The sequence below is a fragment of the Silene latifolia genome, chromosome 1 (genome assembly GCF_048544455.1).
Source record: "Silene latifolia isolate original U9 population chromosome 1, ASM4854445v1, whole genome shotgun sequence".
NCBI lineage: Eukaryota > Viridiplantae > Streptophyta > Magnoliopsida > Caryophyllales > Caryophyllaceae > Silene > Silene latifolia.
This window is the reverse complement of record NC_133526.1, coordinates 10,698,314-10,719,140: the sequence shown is the minus strand read 5'-3', so window position 1 is coordinate 10,719,140 and position 20,827 is coordinate 10,698,314. Positions and strand designations below refer to the sequence as shown.

General features: G+C 37.5%; 2 protein-coding genes across 2 annotated transcripts; both read right to left on the bottom strand.

Annotated features, from left to right (window-relative positions):
- Nucleotides 1-557: 557 nt before the first annotated feature.
- On the bottom strand, nt 558-4,204 carry LOC141649889 (uncharacterized). The gene is made up of 2 exons (XM_074458576.1): nt 3,292-4,204; nt 558-918 (listed from the first exon to the last, which is right to left on the bottom strand). Exon 1 carries the CDS (start codon nt 3,779-3,781, stop codon nt 3,302-3,304), a length of 480 nt encoding a protein of 159 aa, XP_074314677.1. The 5' UTR covers nt 3,782-4,204; the 3' UTR covers nt 558-918; nt 3,292-3,301.
- A 1,116-nt stretch (nt 4,205-5,320) lies between these two features.
- On the bottom strand, nt 5,321-19,536 carry LOC141598313 (serine/threonine-protein phosphatase BSL1). Its single transcript, XM_074418115.1, has 21 exons — nt 19,075-19,536; nt 18,908-18,968; nt 18,738-18,816; nt 18,568-18,647; nt 18,339-18,433; nt 15,630-15,729; nt 13,930-13,999; nt 12,652-12,753; nt 12,279-12,360; nt 12,032-12,202; nt 9,981-10,161; nt 9,300-9,501; nt 9,058-9,225; nt 8,606-8,844; nt 7,916-8,000; nt 7,725-7,823; nt 7,446-7,645; nt 7,028-7,103; nt 6,165-6,300; nt 5,915-6,054; nt 5,321-5,782 (listed from the first exon to the last, which is right to left on the bottom strand). The coding sequence occupies exons 1-21, from the start codon at nt 19,280-19,282 to the stop codon at nt 5,699-5,701; spliced, it is 2,658 nt and encodes an 885-aa protein (XP_074274216.1). The 5' UTR covers nt 19,283-19,536; the 3' UTR covers nt 5,321-5,698.
- Nucleotides 19,537-20,827: the final 1,291 nt, after the last annotated feature.

Below are 20,827 nucleotides of genomic sequence, written 5' to 3'. Positions count from 1 at the left end.
ATATTGAGTACGGAAGAAACTTCATTAAAAAATGGACTAAAACAAACACGTCATTGGGAATGGCGGGTTTCGGAGGGGAAACACGCCACCCCTAATGGCGTGTCTTATTTAATTTAATTTTTTATTTTTTTAAAGTTCAGTCAGTTGAGGAAAAAAAATGTTTCCTTCACAAAACACGCCATTAGTAGTGGCGTGTTTCAGGTCTAGAAATCCCGAGCTTACGTGGACACCATTTTGACAAATATTTTCAAAACCGACCCAAAACGACAAATATTTTATTTTTGACCATTATTTCAAAAATGGACTCGAAAGAAGTTCACATGATATACTTCCTCCATTCAACTCCAAACTACCATAGTACACTTTGCACAAGTTTTTAGGAATTTATAAAGAAATGTTAAAAGTACTATGGGAAATGGGAAGAAAGAAAAAGTTGTCCATAAAGTAATCTGGTTTAGTAAACTAATTAGGCTCTAAATTTCCCACCAAAAATTTCACCAAATTTTTCAATACTTTAAAAACCCCACCAAAACAAGTGGGACTTTATTTTCCTCCCAAAATATGTCAGCTCAAATTAGCTGTTTAACACCTTCCATGTTTGTTCTAAACTTACTTAAGTTGGTCATTCAATAACAAAGAAACAAAAATGAACTTTACAAGTCCATAAATTACAAGAATCCAAAAAAAAAAAAGTGCTGAAGTTATAAAAATAATTACACGGCTTTAGTTCTACAAATTACACAACCATTTTCAGAAACTACATCTTCACAGCCATGGTGCACAAGTGTATGTCTGAGGATTTGAGGGTCAAGTTGCTATCTACCTTCTTCAAAAAAGTAATGATGGGAAGCTGCCATTTGGTGCTATCAGAGAGGCAGCAGAAAGGTTTTGTTTGAGTGATAAAAGCATCTCAAACATCTGGAAACTTGCAAAAAAACCAAGGTTAGTAGGAGATAAACTTGATGTCAAAAGTGGAAGAATAGGCAATAAAAATAGGAAAAGGATACTACCAGACATTGAGCATATCAAGTCACTACACAGTTCTAAAAGAAACACCATAGAGAGGGTTTCTAAAAATCGTGGAGTTTGATTGAAATATCCAATCATGGGTGAATGAAGGTTTACTTAAGCATCATTCAAGTCCATTACATCCCAAACTCAGTGACTTACACAAAGAACAAAGGCTACTGCATTCACTCAAGTCATTGGTGGTTAAAGCACAAGTGCAAGAATTTCTTGATCTAAATTCAATACCATTCACTGAAATAATATTTGATGAGATGAACAACACTATCCACATGGATGAGAAGTGGTTTTTCATAACCCCGGACAATGAAAGTGTGTATATTGTGGAAGGGGAGGAGCCTCCATATAGGAGCTGCCAGTCAAAAAGATTTCTTACAAAGGTCATGTTCATGTGTGCAGTTAGTAGGCCAATATATGGAGCAGATGGGGAGTTAATATTTGATGGAAAAATTGGCATGTTTCCATTTAAACATGAAGTACCAAAGACAGAAGGAACAAAGATAAACAAAGGCCAAGGGGGACAATGGAAACTAAGCCCATTGACTCAATCACAAAACAAGTTGTCAAAGATTGTCTAATTCATCAAGTTATACCAAAGAATTAAGAGTGTGTGGCGGACTATTTAAGCAAGCATATTTACATTCAATAAGACAATGCAAGGCCACATATCAAGAATAACGACCCGACTTTATGGTCGCCGCAAACTCGGATGGTTTTCACATTGAATTAGTTTTCCAACCCCAAACTCTCCGATTTAAATCGTAATGATCTAGGATATTTCAAGGCATTACAGTCATTGCAATCATCTAGTGCATACAAAACAGTTGATGAACTAGTTAATGAAGTTATGCAAGCATTCGTAGATTACAGTCCTACCAAACTCAACAACATATTCTTATCATTACAAGCAGTGATGATTGAAATTATGATGCGTAAGGGGCATAATGATTTTGCACTCCCACACATGGGGAAAGGTCATCTAGCTGCTATTGGAATGTTACCAAGGAATTTAGTAGTCAATGAAGAGTTCTCAAACTGTAATTGAAATAGATGAACACACACACCCATTCATTTGTATACCATGTGGTGGCTTAAATACTTTAATTTAATGGCCAGATACCTATACATATACTTCCTCCATTCAACTATACAAGCACTTGCTCTCAAAGTATCATCATTGAGCACAAAACTCTCAGGCTCTAAATGGCCTCATCATTGAGTTTTGTAAAGTAAAAAAGCCTCCTACACACACACAATGAAGATAGACCATGCTTTCTATACAAAACAGAATTGATTAAGGCAACAATAAACTTAGCTCTCAAACCATTAAGGAATAGTCATCATAGAGAATCAATAACTGTATTTGAAATGGAAAGGCACACACACTCATTCATTGGTAGACCATGTGGTGGCTTGTTTACTTAAACATAGTGGCCACTTAACATTTAACTGTAGCAATAACCTAAAAGCTCTCAAACCATTAAGGATTTTCATCATTGACGATTTGATTGCCAGTTGAAGTTTGAGTTCATGTTATTCATTTGTGCAAAAACAGTTGGATAAACCAGACCAAACACTTCATTAACACTGCACAAACCAGACAGCAGGTTTACATTTCTGATTTTCAATTTTTATTCAAGGTTTACAGTTTCAGTTGAAGTTTCAGTTCATGTTATTCATTTCAGGCAAATAGTTCAGACAAAACATACCCAACAATTTGAATTGCTGAAAAACTTTAAGTTCAGTTTATTAACACTGCAGACAGACGACATTACATCAGACAGACAGACGAAATTAAACCAGACCAGAGCATTGAATCATTTCAGTTCAGTTTTAATTATCAGACAGACCAAACAATTTGAATTGCTGAAAAACTTTAAGTTCAGTTTCATTAACACTGCAGACAGACGACATTACACATGGCATGATTTAAAATTAAATCGGACGAGCATTGAATCATTTAAGTTCGATTTCATTATCGCATTGACCAAACAGATCAAACCAGACAGATCAAACCAGACAGATCAAACATTAACAGTTCAGTTACAAAGCAGTTAACCATGCATACAAAAATCATTATCAGAAGTTAAAAGCATACAAAAATCATTATCAGAAGTTAAAAGCATACAAAAAAGCATACAAAAAAAGCATAAAAATATCCATACAAATATTCTCCTAACAGCAGTTAACCCAGCATTAATATACGAATAAATAAATTAAAAATACAAAAAAAAAAAGTTTAGGAGACAGAAAATATACCAACACCTTGAAGTAATTATCGCTTAGACAACTGTCTAGCAACAAACGCATTGAATTTCACAGTCATTGGTGACGGAGGATCAACCACCGCTTTTTCAACATACTCGGTTGTTTTCTCAGGCGTTTTAGGACGCTTGTCCCCCATCCGCTTCAAATACCGTTTAACGTACTTTGTGCAAGGACTTTCAGACTCTCCAGATCCACCACCCACTTCGAGTAAAGAGGTTTTCTCAGGCGTTTCAGGCAACTTTGAAAGACCGACGTTCTCAGGGGACTTTGGCATGCAAACACTACCATCATCGAACTCCGTCTCTTCAACTACAGTCCCCAAATCATCAGGATCTAGCGAATCAGGAACGATATGGTTTGGAGGAGGCGATTCAGGAGCAGATTCATCAAAATCATCATCGCGTTCATCGTCTACTAACCCAACACGATAACGATAAAAGACACAGTGTATACAATCATTACCACAGTTTGGATGAGGAGGTTTCATGATGTTAATAAGTGAGATAGTTGAAGAAAATTTAGGAAATAAGGGAGATTAAAGAAGAGAAATGAAGACGGAACAAGGGAGATCTAGGGTTTCTGAGAGAGTGAAGGAGGCGGAATAAGGGAGACAGAAAGAGAGGATTCTAGAGAGTTATGGAGGGGTAGTTGGGAGATCTAGGGTTTCTGGGATTGAATGAGGGAGTAATGAGAGGATTCTAGAGAGTTAAAGAGGGTAGTTGGGCTGATGGAGTGGGTTGGTTTGGGGATTTCAATTTTGAACGATTTAAGGGGGGTATAGGTGGGTTGGGTTAGAAAAATATGGAGGGAAGGATTAGTGAGTGTGGATTGGGTTAGTGTAGTTAATTGGGCCAGATTAGAAAAAGGGGAAGATTTGAGTGTAATTAAGTGTGGGCCAATCAATGGCATTTTTTGTAAATAAGATAAAGCAATTAGGATAGAAAGGTCATTTGTTTTGCTTTTTTAGGAAAGTGGTAGTTTGGAGTTGAATGGATTGAAATAGAAATATGGTAGTTTGGAGTCGAATGGAGGAAGTATTAAGTTTCGAGTATGTTATCGTTCCAATCAACTAGTTTCGCCTTGATATTTTCGGTCACCAAGTGGTTGTACTGTGTCCATGATTTAAAAACCTAGTCTCATCTATATTCCCATGTTCGTTACTAAGGGGGCATTTGGTATGAAAACGGAAGTGCAATGGTTGCAAGAAAGTGAAAGAGGGAAAATGAATTGTATTACCCTGAATCTTTAATCCTATTTGGTTACTCAAGAGAAGGAATAACAATAACCACCTATGTTCTCCTACACCATCCAACCACCACTGATTTCACTACGCACCTCTCATTGCTCATCCTATACAACCGCCAACGCCAAAAACCCAGCACTAAGGGTGAGATTATCATCAGTAAGACTCTCCCAAGTCTTAAGGCTCCGCTACATCAGCTTTCCACTAACTTTTATTATTTCTTTATTGTTCAGACCCATCTCAGACTTTATACATTATCAGTCAGACTCACCTCAGACTCTACTTTTTCACTCCACTTTTTTTTAACAAAAAAAAATGACACATGTTGTCCACTCATTGGATAATTTCTCTTCAAGGTAAGGTCAAGACTCACCCAAAATAAAGTCTTATCTCAAGACTATCAATAATTTTACCCTAACACGGACGCTCTATCAACTTCATCCGTGCTCCGTAAAACAACCATTCTCACCTAGTCGAAACTTTATCCAGCCCACATAGTAACCGCCAAAACGTTGAAAGACATTTATTTTGTGAACGACGGAGTATATTGCATCAGCAATTTCCATTTACTTAGTGAACTACGGAGTATATTGTATCATCAGTTACCAACTTACCATTTCCTGATTTGAACTTTTAGTGATCCTTTTGTTATCAATTTTGGAATTATCTCATACATATTAATTACACAATATTAGTCGAAAATCAAAACCTAAAAAATGACATGAAACACGACGGCCAAATAAATAATACCAACACAAAGTGAGTGAGTGAAATAAAGGGGATAAAAAAGTCATTCCTTGGGTAGAATCAAATAACCAGTACATGGGGTTTGACTAATTACAGGTAATTAAATTAGTTATCTGTTACACTCGATATATAAATACTCTCATCGGTACCAACTTCTGAGCATTGTTGCCTCTGCAACTACCTTACACCCTCAATATACAGTTCTACAAAAACATAGGTTCTTCTAGTCTTCCTTCTACTGCTATAATGAATAGGTAAAAGCAAAAAGGCTACTCTTTCTAGGTTATCAGAGCAACAACATATACAGAATCAGGCTCACTATCTATAAATAACCCTTGTATTACAAAGAACACGACACCAAATCGATGGTGTCCTCGGTCTTAGACACAAAGAAGCATGTAATTGCGACCACCTTCAAATATATGCAAGGGAATTCCGGTCATGATCAGGTTGTGGTCTACCTCTTGTAGGAGTTGGTGGTCTTTGAATGTTGAGTTCCTGTAAACGACACAAAGCAAACTCAGTACTTTGTGGTCAATTAATATCAACTTTGTCCGGTATCTTAATCAACAGAGTCAAATAGAGACAATAAAATGGGATGAAGGTAGAACCGATTTTTAGGAAATTTACCTGCATCCAAGTATCATCTATAGCTCGTTCGGGAGATGTCTCAGGTGATTGCATAGGAGGTGGTAAGGGATGAATCAACTTTGGAACCACCACTAAACCTCGACCAATAACCAGTATTGCTCCCGCATTGTTAGCAGTTCCTGAGATATAAGATCAAACGTAAACACATAATTGCTGATATGTTTAAAAACACACTTGTTTTTGCATTTAGGTTAGACAATTGGCCGAGGTGATAGATAAATGTACTTACCACAATAGTTTGTAGCGGAAAAAAGCGTGATTAACTGCCCTTGAGCAAATCGTTCAAAGCCATCCATCACGCACTCATGGGCTCTTATAATGAGCTGAAGTTTGTTCTTCTTACAAAATTCTGTGACCCGATCAGGCTGCAAGAAACCAGCAACAAGTAATTTATCACGATAGCACTTAGTGAAAAAAGGCACACACAAGATCCTGAACATAGAGATCCATTGAACAAAGCAAACATAGAAGATGAACGTCCCCAAATTAAATAATTTATGAGGAGTCAAACAACTTGAGGGATATGAGGACTGCATCAAGAATACAGTACATTTTTGTTACTCTCGTTGCAGTAGATAGTAGATACTACTTTTTTGCATTGGTTACTAAACAAAGCAAAGCAACCCAGCAACGAGACACCATCTGCTTGATACAGATTTACCAAAAGGAGAGAGGTATTGAATAATCAAATATCTCTTGTGAATTAAAATAGAGAATGGACTTCAAAAACTTGTTCTGTGCACTGAATATTTAGAAGTTAACCTCTACAATGGCATGGAAAAAAATAGCCTCGTAAAGACCTACAGTTCGTAGAGAACTCGAGTTCTTACAGTACGGCGGTAAATATGGGGATGCCTCATAGAATAAGCAACACTGCAACCTAGAATAATTAAAAGGGTGTAATAGGACAAGCAGAGTAATAGGCACAGTTGCGTGCTCTGTCGTACTCAGAACCCAAAAGACTAATCAGACAGTTCTTGTTTGGGAAGTTAATATTACAGAATCATTAAAAGGGTGTAATAGGACAAGCAGACTAAGCAAGAAGAAACAGAATTCAGATTAATGTAATAAAAGCTATTTAATAGTACATACCCCAAACGTGACTAAACCAGGACCTCTAGCATTTGGTCTAAGACCCTCTATACTATCATTTTCCGTGGGGTCAGACCTGCCAAAGAGAATATTTTAAGACGTCTCAAATCTGCATAAAGCAATGAAAAGAAAGTATTCCTCCATCCCATTGATATTGTCCCCATTTGACTTTGCCGCTCAAACAATATCAGCTTTGATCAATAATATCTTCAAATACATAATTGCTAGTTTTAAAAATGATGATATGGAAAAAAGGTTGTTTTGATAAATCAAAATAACAAATTTTCAGTGTTATTTTTACATATCTGAAGATATTCGGTCAAAGTTGACATTGGTTGTCCAGTAAAGTCAAATGAAGACCATACATTTCGGTCCTTCGGGATGGAGTTAGTAACAAATACCACATTAAACTGCATACCAGAGGAGGTCCATCAGGACTATAGACCCAGCATCCATTGTTATGGGCCTCTCGAGTTTCTCTATCTGTTCTACAGAGTGAATAGATCGCCCAATGCCACCATGCATGCATATTATTTTCTTCTCAATAAGTGCTGCAAGAGGAAGATAGTTGAAGAGCTGATTGAACCGTGTCCATGCCCAAATCCCATCATTCTCACCCTAAAAGAAAAACGATATTAGGACAAACAAAAGTCTAACAAGTAGCTACTATGAACAGACGAAATCCAACCGCATATACCATTCTTTCAATGCATTCAAGACGAAATCCAAAAAGCGCATTAATATCAGCAGCTTCATGATTCCCCCGAATTAAGTGCACACTTTCAGGATATTCAATCTTCAAAATAAGTAAAAAATTGTCAGCTTGTATAGAATACTAGCTGACGAGAATCATAAAAGCTGACAAGACAAGACAAGCCGTGCAAGAACCTTTAAAGCAAGAAGTAAAGTGATAGTCTCCAAGCTATGCTGTCCTCGATCAACATAGTCACCCAGAAATAAATAGTCGATATACCTGCAAAAGATGGAGATCAATTTATAAAATATCATGTCAACAGGGGCCCAACACTCCTTACAATAGCCAAAGTTTACAATTAAGATCACACTCACATGAGCTCGTGTACCCGTGTTCGACACTTGACCCTTGGTATGACACCCCAACACTTTATTTTAAACGAAAAACTTGACAATTCTTTATAAAACAGCCGAGTCGGACTTTAAGATGAGCACCCATGTCCGACCCTTTGAACCGAGTCTGAGTAACATAGAACATAACTATACAGAAGGACCAAATAAAAAACAATTACTCGTATATCTTTAATATGTAAGCTATTATAATAATAAACACCCCCCCCAAAAAAAAAAAAATATGTACGGCAGTCTTCCTTCAAGGTTATCATGCCAAGTGCATAACATAAATCACGATCGTAATGACCACATTTTCATGTGTAATTCACCAACAATGTTTACAAATTTGAATGACCAAACGCAGAACAGAAAATAATACTTCGTACTGTATTAAACTCCATAAACAGCTATTCAAATGTACATATTGAGCTGCTCTTCACTGGAATGAAGTTCACAGTGATATTAATATTCCAACGTACTACATAAACTTACGTAATATCACCGGCAGTTGAAGGAAACCCATATTCATCAAACAGGCGCATTAGATCACCAAACTGCCCATGAAGATCACCGAAGACCTTGATAGGAGCTTTTAACTGAAGAACCGTCGATTCATTCATAAAAATCTGCTCTGCAGCATGGCAAAGCTCACCCACTTCATAAGAATCTAAGAAAAACTTCCTGTTAGCTGGAGGTTTCCAATTCCTTGGTCTTAATAAAGCGGATAGAACCTGAAAATTCAAAGAACGGGGAAAAAGTAGGGGAAAAGCAGTTACTCATCAGCTTCTAACAGAATCACGCAAACACTTCTGAAATAACTTGAGCTTCTTGTTTAATCAGAACAAGAAAATAAAATAAAGAATATGGTATTGATCTCAGCACCGCATGGTAGCGCAAACTCATTTTCCATGAGAAAAATAAATAACTTGGCCTGAAGGTCTTACTTTTTTATGCAAACCCTGAGGTGACTTCGAGCGTACAAACTTTTTGTTCGGATTAGACTGGTCACTGCTAACAGGAATCATCCTCCTGCTCTCATTTTCAAACTGGTCAAGCGATAACTGCCTCACCATCCCACCTAAGTTTCCTACAGCTTCTTTAGCAACAACCACCTGCGCCCACATAAAAAGTTAGATAATAGAAGACATAGGCACGATGAAAACGCATTGAAGTAGAAGGCACGTACTGCTCTAGGATGAAGACGAACGCCGACATCAGCATAGCTCCCATCGGAAGAAGCGTCTGTAGCGGGTGTACTGCCTTCCGCAAGAGGTGCGTCGTCTGGAGGAGATGATGATGCGGCCTGTGCAGCTTGCCACACGGTTTTAACTGCTTCAACTTCAGCAGCAGATGCTTCCACAAGTTTGTCCACAGATTTCTTCTCTGAACTGAAAATTTTTAAGTTCCAAGTGACAAAAGCAGTTAAATAAGCTTTTAGTTTTAAACGGAGCGAGGTGCAACGAGGAAACAAGGGCCGATGGCGACAAGGCCAGCGCCTCACACACACGGAGCACACTGTTTTGCAAACAAAATTGTAGCTAAAGTTTTAATTTTTTTTTTCTTTTTGGTGCAACAATTCTCCTTTTTTTGGATTTTAAAGAGGGTAACATGTAAAGAATAAAAGGTAGGTCAACTGAAGGATATGGAAGAGCATGACAAAAGACCTAGAAGAGAAATACAAAGATACCATGGAGTAATGTGCATTGTTAGCTGCACCTTATGCAAAGGCATGGCTAAGGTGCTGAGGCATATGGGTATGCTTCAGTGAGCCTTGCGCTTAACTGCGCTTGAGTCTCTCTTTTCTAAACTAAGCAACCAAATCATGCGACCCACCCCAATGTAGCCAAGGTTGGTCAGGAACTAGTACCTCATGCTGCCAGATGGACTCTTCTCATGTCTTCCTTCTGATACAGGTACCTGAGCAGACAAACTACCTTGACTTTTGGGACCAGTTAAGCTTGAAGCTCTTTCAGCCATCAAAGGGTTAGCGTTGACATCAGATTGTGAAGCCGCGTTCTCAGCCACAAGGAAATCACCTAGCAGGATATCTGCATAGAACTTTACAGCTTTTCATACCAGTTGTGCTTTTACTAAATGAATGTATTCTACCACTTCTTTAGCCCCAAAATGAGTATATGAAAATATGAAGGCACTAATAAAATTCTACAATATAAACAGTGCATAAGAGAGCATACAAAAGAAAAAGGAAAAACAGAAAGGAATAAATGGCAATGGCTTAGGTAAGTGTAAACCAAATTGGAAATATCTAACCCTTTTTTGCATCTGTGTCTTTACTATTCTAACGATGGCTCCTTTTGAGAGTTCATATAAGCCTTACCCACACGATACAAATTCTCTCAGCAGATTTCTGTAGAAGACAATACTCCTAGTAAAATCTAAAGATCTAACTTATAAAGGAATAGATAATGATTCAGATACTGCTCCTCATCATTGATATCATTCCCAATTTGTTTGCTTCATGAACCCAATGCACTCGACGACTTTAAAAGAGTAAAGAGCAAAAAGAAAACGACAGAAAGACACTAGTTGTGGTATTATCATTACCCCTACTCATGCTTACACTCGCGATGCAAACTCCCACCCTCATCCTACCCTTCAAAGCCACCTGGCAAACGTGTCAACCAGGTCGGGTTCGGGCCGGTCATTTTCGGGGCACCTATTATCAAGTTATTTGTGGATAATAATCATTTTGCAACAATAAAAATTCGGGTCGGGTTATACTGGGTCGGGTCAATTCGGGTTCAGGTCAAGCTCGGGTGTCAGGTCGGGTCGATTTTGCCACATCTATTCAAAGGTCCATTTTGATATCCCCCTCATTCCCAATGCCCTTCTTTAAGGGCATTCGAGACCTATATTTTGTTTCAGAAGAAATGACTGAAAAAATATCATACTCGGCATTCTTCAAAGTTCAAACAACCCCAACCCAGTTTCTCACCCCTCATCACACCCTTCCAGAAGTCCCATTCTCAAGTGCCTTACGGACGCCTACGTGGCTACGTCCTCTTCCCAAACCCTACCCACACTGCTCCAGTTCCCACGCACCAGCAGCCACAGTACACTCACAAAATTAACTGCCGGATAAATACATCCCACATCAGGTATCACCAAAAACAAAAGTGAATGCAAAACATGATATCACTAGGAAACTGCTTACAAATGCAAGTCAAGGTCCAGAAGTAACGGGTAAAAAGACTGGTATTTGAAGCACACGGGCAGGGGGGTATCCTAGGGAAGCAAAGCTTATGTGACTAGTCACAACTACTACGGTTAAAGAAGCAGAAATATAAAAAAACTTGCTCCTGGGTCACAACAATATGTTAGATTGTCTAATCCATATATGCGTCACTGACTCCTACTCAGAATTCTTATTTGGCCAGTCAAGATCAGAATGAGGGAAAGGAGAAATTGTTTTGAGCACAAAGAGCAGACTTGCCCATACCCTCTCATACCCTACCCCCCAACAATCCCCACAAACCTCAGAGTTGCATTCCACTACAAATTCCATGAGTGCATGACTTTTGTTTACTCACTGGCATTTGACATTTTTTATTTTGTACTGTAAGAAGATTACCCATGAAAGCTACAGAGCTAAAAATCTAAAATATCCAGGTCTCCTTTTATATGAGGAAGTCATCGCCTTTTGGGTCTTTGTACATGGTCGTCAGCCCCTTTGTGTATTATAATCGACATTCGACATTATTTGTGAAGAAATATGATAGCTGCTATGGCTTATACGCACAAGGTCTAAGGATCCGGGTACAATATGTTTTGATAGAGGACAAGTTTCTCTATGATAATTCCATCATTAAATGAGACACTCGAGTGTAGCAAGTCTTGAAGAAAAAGTATTAGCTTGATAACATTCGAACAGGTCATCAACAATGTCAACAACTATACCTCCTCTCAGGCCACCATAGATATATATCCGAACACCAACAGAAGCAGCCGCATGACGACATCGACGCATTAACTCCAGTGGAGGTTCGTGCTCCCCTTGTCCCTTGTTAGACTTAGCAGAAGTCACTAGCCCATTTCTATCCAACCACACTCCAGCAGCCGTGTCCAAAACTTCAATATGAAATAATACCTTGTTAATAATAGTACACACGGGAAAATTCATAGGGATAAAGATATCAAAGGTTACCTGTGATGGTTGCTTCACCTTCAACCGCACGTCCTCCCCTCAGAACACCTCCTGTAACATGCAATCTAGCGCCTACAAAGACCTACGAACCAACAGTTTTAGCTACAAACGTATCTGTCTAATCTCGTAAAACCACTCACTATTAGAACTAGTATACCTTTTCTTTTGTTTAAAGGAAACCACAAGAGCAATTTTTATGCTGACGGGTTTTGAACCCAGCTCATGAGTACTATTAGTCAATGACTTTACTATATATACTACTTGATATCTGCCAAAACTAATATATGTGCCTACAACTAATAACCCACTACTGAAACTAGTAAACAACCAGCAAAACAAAAAATGGAAAAGAAAGTTGAATCGCAGAACTTACCGCAGCATGTTGATACCTCGGAGAAGGAGCGACACCAGGAGCAAGGGTCCACTCCCATTGACCGTTTCTATGCATGAGTAGCCCATAAGCATCGGCAAGTGGCTGCACACACAAAGGGATGATTAGGGCACACATGAGAGACTGTTGTACTTCTATTCTAACCCTTTCCTTGTCCACAACACGATACTTGGAATCAAAAATAAAGTAGTACAGCCTAGAAAGCAAGAAAACATGGATCAAGAGAAGTGAAAAAAAAACAATGAGCCAGAGATACAAAGGATAATTAAAATTCATTATAATCTGAAAGGAAGAACTATATATCTACCCTTAAATTGCAAGTATTAGTTGTCCTGCTGTTGCAAAAGTTTAAAGGAAGTTTTCAGAACCTTGACAGTTTCACAAGAACAGGATGCTAACATCAAAATGGTCACAAAGGGCATAATTCGTAAGCTGGGACGATTATACACACACATGGGTACTTTCAATTCAAATAACAAGAGTGTAATAAATCTTTTCGAGTTAGTTTCGCAAAAATAAGAAATGGAGCGACATTCCATTCAATCGGGCAAGGAGGGAAATCTTTGAAATTCCAAACAAAAGTGGAGGGAGTATGTTTTCATGATTTTCATTTAAATACATGTTTCTCTGTCTCCGGAAAGGCTAACGTATTTTGAGTTCTTATCACAGTTTTTTTTTATATTTTTACTATCTTATTATTCAGTTATATTTTTATCACGTTTCCCCAATTCTCACTTCAGCAATTTGAATATTGTTTAATCTCAGGTTCACGAATTCAAATAAAAATCATGTTTGTCGACGAAATAGTTTTGAGAATTGAGTTTTTATTTTGTTATAGAGAAATACTAAATAGTAATTACTCAATAAAGGAGCAAAAGAGGACAAATCAAGTATGCAACATCACAAAGATGATGTAGTATAAATGTGACCACCCATAAATAAACGAAAATACCGCACCAACCAGATACACTAAATAACATTCACATAAATAATTAATATGGATCCAGTTCGAGCGTGATGGCCTTGTCAAAATCCACGTACAAAAATCATGATAAAGGAGACTTCTACTGACGGGAATAATCAATTACTTTGTCCATTGTGTTATGATGGAAAATGAAAAAAAAAATATCAGAACAAACACATAAGGAAGGAAACATTTTACTCGAAAAGAGCACGCCAGACATAAATATATCTTAACGGGCCACTTTAGGAAAAGCATGAAGAAAAAGCAGGTGTGATTTTCGACAGACAGCAACATACCGCGCCAGTTGTATCTCTTCCACCACAAAGCAAAAACATCCCATCTGATCGGGCACTTGCCGTGGCATACCTGGAAAAAACCGAAACAATAATTGCTTTATAACAAAGGTTAGCTTATCCAAAGAAAACTAAAGAGATAACACTAGACACAAGCACATTTACAATACGAACCGCAAGGATTAGTGAATTCCCATATCAGGAAATCAATCTAACAACTCTACAAAACTACTAATCGATTGAGAATAACAATCTCTACTATCTCTTATGAAAAGAAAAAAAAACATATTTTCCATCAATGTATTAACTTCATCCACCTCTCTTGTACCAACAAGAGTAACATACCAACAGAATAGATTAATTAGTTTCACTTCTTTTAATTGCAGATTATCCACCTTGTCCAGTTATTTCACCCCATACATTATTCAAGGAAACCCCGCGAACAAAATCAATGACAGAGAACAATGCAACTATAAGAGGCACCTTCCCATCTATGTACTAAATATTAGCTTCATCCACCTCTCTTGTACCAATAAAACATCAAAATCCTTAATACTATATAAAAGAACACACTCTAGTACAGTAGTACTCTACTTCCCTCTATCAGGAACCACGCGAACTTCGAATTCTGGCATAATATGGACCAGTTCAAGGTTTTGAGATGTAGAAAAGAATCACTATCCAATGGTTGTTTAATGTCTTCAAGATTATGTTGCCTTTCATCTGTTTACACTGAATAGCTTTATTCAGTGTACCGATACGTCCATTTACAGAAAGGTTTCAAGCAAGCATCCCTACTGAATGGCTGTATTTCACGTGTTCTTCAGCCTATCTTATTTTTGGGCACGTGCATCTTCCACTTCTTCCTAAAGTTTCCGGCAAATCATGTTAGGTGAGGTTTTGGTTAAGCCACTTGTTTCTTTCCAAATTGATTCTACATCTTCCAGTTATTCCTAAACTTGCACTTCTTATACACTGGACTTCTAAAGTGATATCTTCTTATATTGACGTCAGAGGCAGAGGGAGGTCAGGTAGGGATATCTTCTTATATTGACGTCAGGATTTCTTCTTAAATTGATGTCGAAATGCTTTATTTTTATTTTTCTACAGTAGACATCAAAATGTTTTGCAAAGGTTTTTATCATTTCGATCTCATTTAGTAAGGATTAGGAAATGTGAACATTCTGAGGTTAGATATCAACAGCAATGGTTCGGGGAAAGATGTGTACCAAATTCACAACGTTTCGACAAAATCTCTAAGGCTTAAAGTGACAAAAGGAGAAATTATCCAAATATATTATTAGCTGCCTTTTACATATCGTAAAATATAAGTGTCGCAGCTGACAGCCTTTTTAAGTGTCGGCCAGTATTTAATTCGCAGTTTGTATTGGCCAAGTGGTAACAACTTTCAAACCATAACATATTTACGAACTCAAGTCCATGGCCATTACAAATATCATACTACTCGTTAAAGCCATGATCACTAACAACTTCAGGAATGAAAAGATTACAGAGGCATAGTAAAAAAGATGGACTATTACTGCTGGTGATAGCATACACCAATGAGTATTTGTATTTTGTAGATGGGATGAAAAACACATAGTATAAAGAACCCACCCATCTTCTATAATCTCAAAACAGAAATTCTCCAAGCTTAACGACTTCAAATTATTGTTGAAATTATCATAACGGAATGAACTCACATTCTAGCAGAAGGTCTATCACCTTCGGGGTTAAGCCTCTGCCAAACATATGGTTTTTGAGCAGTATCCAAAACCCAAGCATCTGAGAGAACCCTTTTCCCTGTAAGGTAAGAAAAAACATTAATATGATCGTGCTGGCGTAAGTAAAATCTCAAATACTGTGCTAAATAGAAGAAAAAGAACAACAAAAGCTAATGATGACTGTGAGCAAAGCGTTGAGAAAGTTAACAAAATCAGCAAGCATAAAAGACGAAGATATGGAAGTGCAATAGAAGGGTTTGAACTTTAATCAACTCCAACAATGGAAACCCTACCGAAAATCATAAACCAGTCAATTCAAATTTCAAAAAACTTGTTTTGCACGCAACCGGCAGTATGGCACTGAGAAGATTCAGTTATAGCCATGGGTGTTTTTAGGAGGATTCTTGGGGTACAGAAAACATGTAAGCATAGTTCAAACTTCAAAGTCAACATTCAATAATGCTCACTCTCAGTGAGTTGATGGTGGCTCAGTGGTTAGATGCTCAGTGCAAAAGCCCACTCATCCTTGAGAATCTGAGTTCAATGCCTCTTGTTGCAATTTTTTCCCCTTATTGCTTTCTTTTTTAGTACCAAAACCTTCCAAATCTAATTCGATAGTTATAACCAATATAGAGTCCCTTCCCTTTATCTTACTTAAAAAGAGTGCTGATACAAATTTATGAATAAGATGATTTCGCACATGTTTTATCAATATTCATATAATTGAATTCGAAACCCCTACAAAAGGGTTCTATTAACTACCATGATATATTCCATTGACAAAAGGGGAAAAACCATCTTGTTTACCTCGGCTTCATATCAAACAATATAGAACAAATCTCCCTCATTTATATCCTATATTGTTTGATTCCCATGCTCAAGATCTTTTCTTTTTCTTTTTTTTACTTAGTTTCCCCTAAATATATAACAATGAGCTCTTGCTTGATGTAAAGGTCAATAACTACAAGTGTTTTCAGAGAAGTATAATAACAGTAATATTGTAATAATAGGAAATGAATATAATACGTTTATTCTTAATACTCTAAACTTACGCTTTTAACGTCAATAATCATTAGCATAAACTCCACACCCTATGTGAGACCGTAACCACACCCTATGTGAGAAAATCCTACAATCGCCACTAGAACTTACAGCCAATAAGTATCAATGTTAAGCATAAGGCTAGCTAGCTGCACATAATTTATTCTGAACCCCCGCCAGGTGCTAAAGCTAAAATCGAATGAAGTAAAAGTAAGACGAAAACAGAGAAATAGTATCTAATTTTAGAGAAGATGACTCATAACGAAATAAGAAAAGGGCTTATCCAAATCTATATCAGATTTAAACTTCGATTATACCCTCCATCTCGAATTCTGTACATAGATATTCCAAACAACAGAGAAAGATCAACCTCTTGTGAAAGATTTGGTCTTTGGCCAGATGCCTAAAAAATCACCTTATATCCATGAGATCACGGAACCCACAATCACTACTTTCTAGCAGATTGGCTCTGTGAAGAATTTGAAATACTAGTCTCCAGAGTTCTTTATTAATTACTTTTTGAAGTCCCGTGGAATGTAAACAGTGGAGTGGTGAACAAGAAAAGAATGAAGAAATGAATAGGGGGAAAGACAGCATTAAATTGCAGGTCAGAAGGTCTAAAACTTAAACCTAACTACCCAAGTGATCGACCTCTACACAACAGCTGTGCATGTTACTCAGACAAAACTTGAGTTTGACGTTTCTTTCAACAAGAGTAGATTTTTAGGGGAAACGCAACTTGTCAGTTGTCAGAAAACCGTGGAGAGTTTAATTAGGCATACATTGCGTATCACATCACCATACGTGATACACCCTAGTCAATGAAAAATTTTAAGTTTAAAATTGTAAAAGGGAGGACATAGTTTCTGACAAATACCGAAACACAATCTAAGGGAAAAAAAGGGAATGCTATTACTTGCCCGTTGCCATGTTATACGTCGTGGTAGACCGGGTGTACCTAAAAGCTTCTTTCTCATAGTGGATTATGTGTGAAAGTCCAGTGGCTAATGCCATATGTGTGAAAGTCCAGTAGGCAGTAGCTAATGCCATGCAATTTCCCATATCCCTTTCGATCGAGGATAATTCATATCACACAGGTTAAACAGGTTAATCTGTATTCTTCCGAATAACTTCCAATATCCCTTATGTTCAACGATCAATAGAATCATGCATGCTAGCAGCAAATAACAATAGCTATACACAGTGCACATGCAGTTTTTCTTATTAAACCTACTATGAACTTTCCACTTCCCATCATAAACACTGCACCCGCACCGCTGTTCTGAAGTAATTGTTACAACCTAACTGTTCTCTCTTAGCTGACCTCATCCTCCCAAGATGTGCAACATTTCCTGGCAATTATAGAAACTCTATATGGAGATCAAATGGAAGGGCTTTTTCCTAAGATATGAAGTTTTTCACGACAACTATTGCCGTTCTCGTTAAACTTTCAAATTTAGACAGTGATGGCTGAACGAAATAAAGAGATACGAAGGGTAGACTACGACACCGTTACATTAGTAGAAATATATCAAAAGAAACCCAGTCACCGCAGCTGCATATAAATGACTAAAACTAACAAGTAGACAAGTCTCAAACAAGAAATCCAAACATCCTAGAAGAAAAGACACAAGAAAAGGAAGTCACCGTCATTGCCGCTGACAGTAACAAGGTATCTTTGTGCAACCAAGTCCATAACATGCCCATATCGAGGCCCCGGTCCTGGCCCTTGCACAACTACTCTGCAATACATTTAAAAAAGTTTTCTTAAAGCTCACAAGGCGGACCGACCTTAATGTCAAACAATTGACATTTCAGCCTTTGAAACAAATCATACTATCGACATTTCAACCGAAGTACACAACTTCATACTAACCTATGCCACTTGTATTTATCATTCGTCAAGTCAAGTACATACAGATCATCCGTCGAATGCCCTGCCGGTCCTATACCACCCTACCACCACCACCACCACATCATCCACACATTAGTTAATAGCTTCCAAAAAATGACTAAATATTAAAAAGGAGAATAAAAGACTCTCACTTGAAAAACAACCATAGTTCCAACAGCAGCCGCCGCGTGAGCCGCCCTAGGTGACGGAGGGTCACCTGCCGGCCGAATTCTAACCATTTTCATACCAAAATTAATTAAGCATTAATCAAACATTAATTAAACTAAAAAAAAAACAGTAAAATCAGAATTAAAAACAACACCTGGCCCATTTCTTAGTCGAAATATCATAAGAGTGAACAGAATTGGTAACTCCAGCTAACCCTACACCCAAACAAAACAAAACAAAACAAAAATTAAAACCAAACCATCACATTTTCCGTAAGCGGTATTTTAATCAAAGGTAAACAAATGAGAAGAGAATACTTACGAATTCCAGGGGCGGAGGAAGAGGCGCCGCCTTCAATAGCGGTGGCGCCTCCGAAAAGAATAAGACGAGGACCGTGCGCTTTGGTGGCTGCGACGGCGGTTAAGGTATGACTACACCGTGGTCCAGGCGCATCGTCGTCGGAATCCCAAAATGAATCCAAATAAGGTGTGTATGTTGGTGCAGCTTGCACCCATGGCTTCGACCCCATAACTATGGCGACTAACCCTAATTCCCCAAATTCGATCCAGATTTTAATCACACATTTTTCGATTTTGTTGCTTTAATCTTCGATCAGACTTTTCCGGGAAAAAAGTATCTGAGTTAACCGTTACAAATATTATTATTTTAATTATTATATAATTATTATAATTATTTTTTAAATGGTATGTTGATATATGTAAATCATTGTTATTAAATTAAATAAAATAAAACGTAAAATGGTAAGAGTGGAGTAAAGAAAGGAAAAGGGAAGAAGTATTGACGGGGTTAGATGGGGGATTGCAAAGAATGTCAAATATTTAACTCGAATTTCCGCTTGAGATGTTTATATATGTCTTAAATTTATAAAATATATATTCGTCTTAAATTTAGAATAGACGGGGCAGATAAAATACGCAAAATGTCTAGGTAATTTCAAAAATCCATTTGTCTCATCTTTTCATATACACAGATTCTTATTTAAAACGCGCGTATTCGTTTAAAGCTTGAGACGAATCAGATATATCTACTGGGATGAATAGAATAAAACAAAATGCATTGGAAAGGTAAAAAGATTTATCTTAGATAGCCATGTGGGATGATATTTTACTCGTCTTAAGCTTAAGACACGTAATACTTTTTTAAGCAAGACTAGTCATTTCGTATAGGAATAATTTAATCAGTTTTAATGGTAAGGCAGATTAGAAAGACCAATTAGTCTTGCTGAAGACGGGTCGGAGCAAGTGACGGGTAATGTCACTCACAAAATGGATAAGGGGGACAAGGTGGGGGCACCCCCATGTGCTTCCCTCCCTCCTCTATTTGGGTCATTTGTGAGAGGAAATGGTATCCGTCACTCCAAAGTGACGGATACGTACCGTCTTCAATGAGATTTTGGGTAGAAAGACCCACTTGAGATTTAAAGAGACACGGCCATTTTTTAGGGGGATGCCAGACTGGAAAATATAAATGGAGTTTTGCAAATTTGTACTTTGTGAGTGTTTCTTGTTGACCTTAATTGACAAGTATTAAGTACTTGATGGGTTACATAAACTGATCAACATTATGATGTGGCTAATGGACTATGGAGTTATGGAGTTCCTTTCAAGTGGTCATTTGTCTTTGGTCCACCATTTGTGCCTTCATTATTATGATTAAGATAAGTGTGTGTAATAAATAGATGCTGCATTTTCATGAAAATTGTCTAGGTGGTATATCATTTGCACAAATTCTTGTTTGTGACGGCACCTATCCGTCACAAACAAGAGACGGATACCATTTTACCTCATAAAAGTACCCACTTTTTCTCTCTCTGCAACACTATTCATGTGGTCCCCTTTCTCCACTAACCCATTTTGTTACCATTTTATCTCACAAAATATCCGTCACAAATGGTAACCCGTCACAAGGGAGACCAATTGTATCATTTGTTAGATGCCCCTCTTTCTTATACTTGTCATTTGTCAAATACAAATATACTCCCTCCATTCAACTCCACTTTTTACATATATGTTTTATGCATAAATATTAAGAAAACTATATTATAGTATTAAAA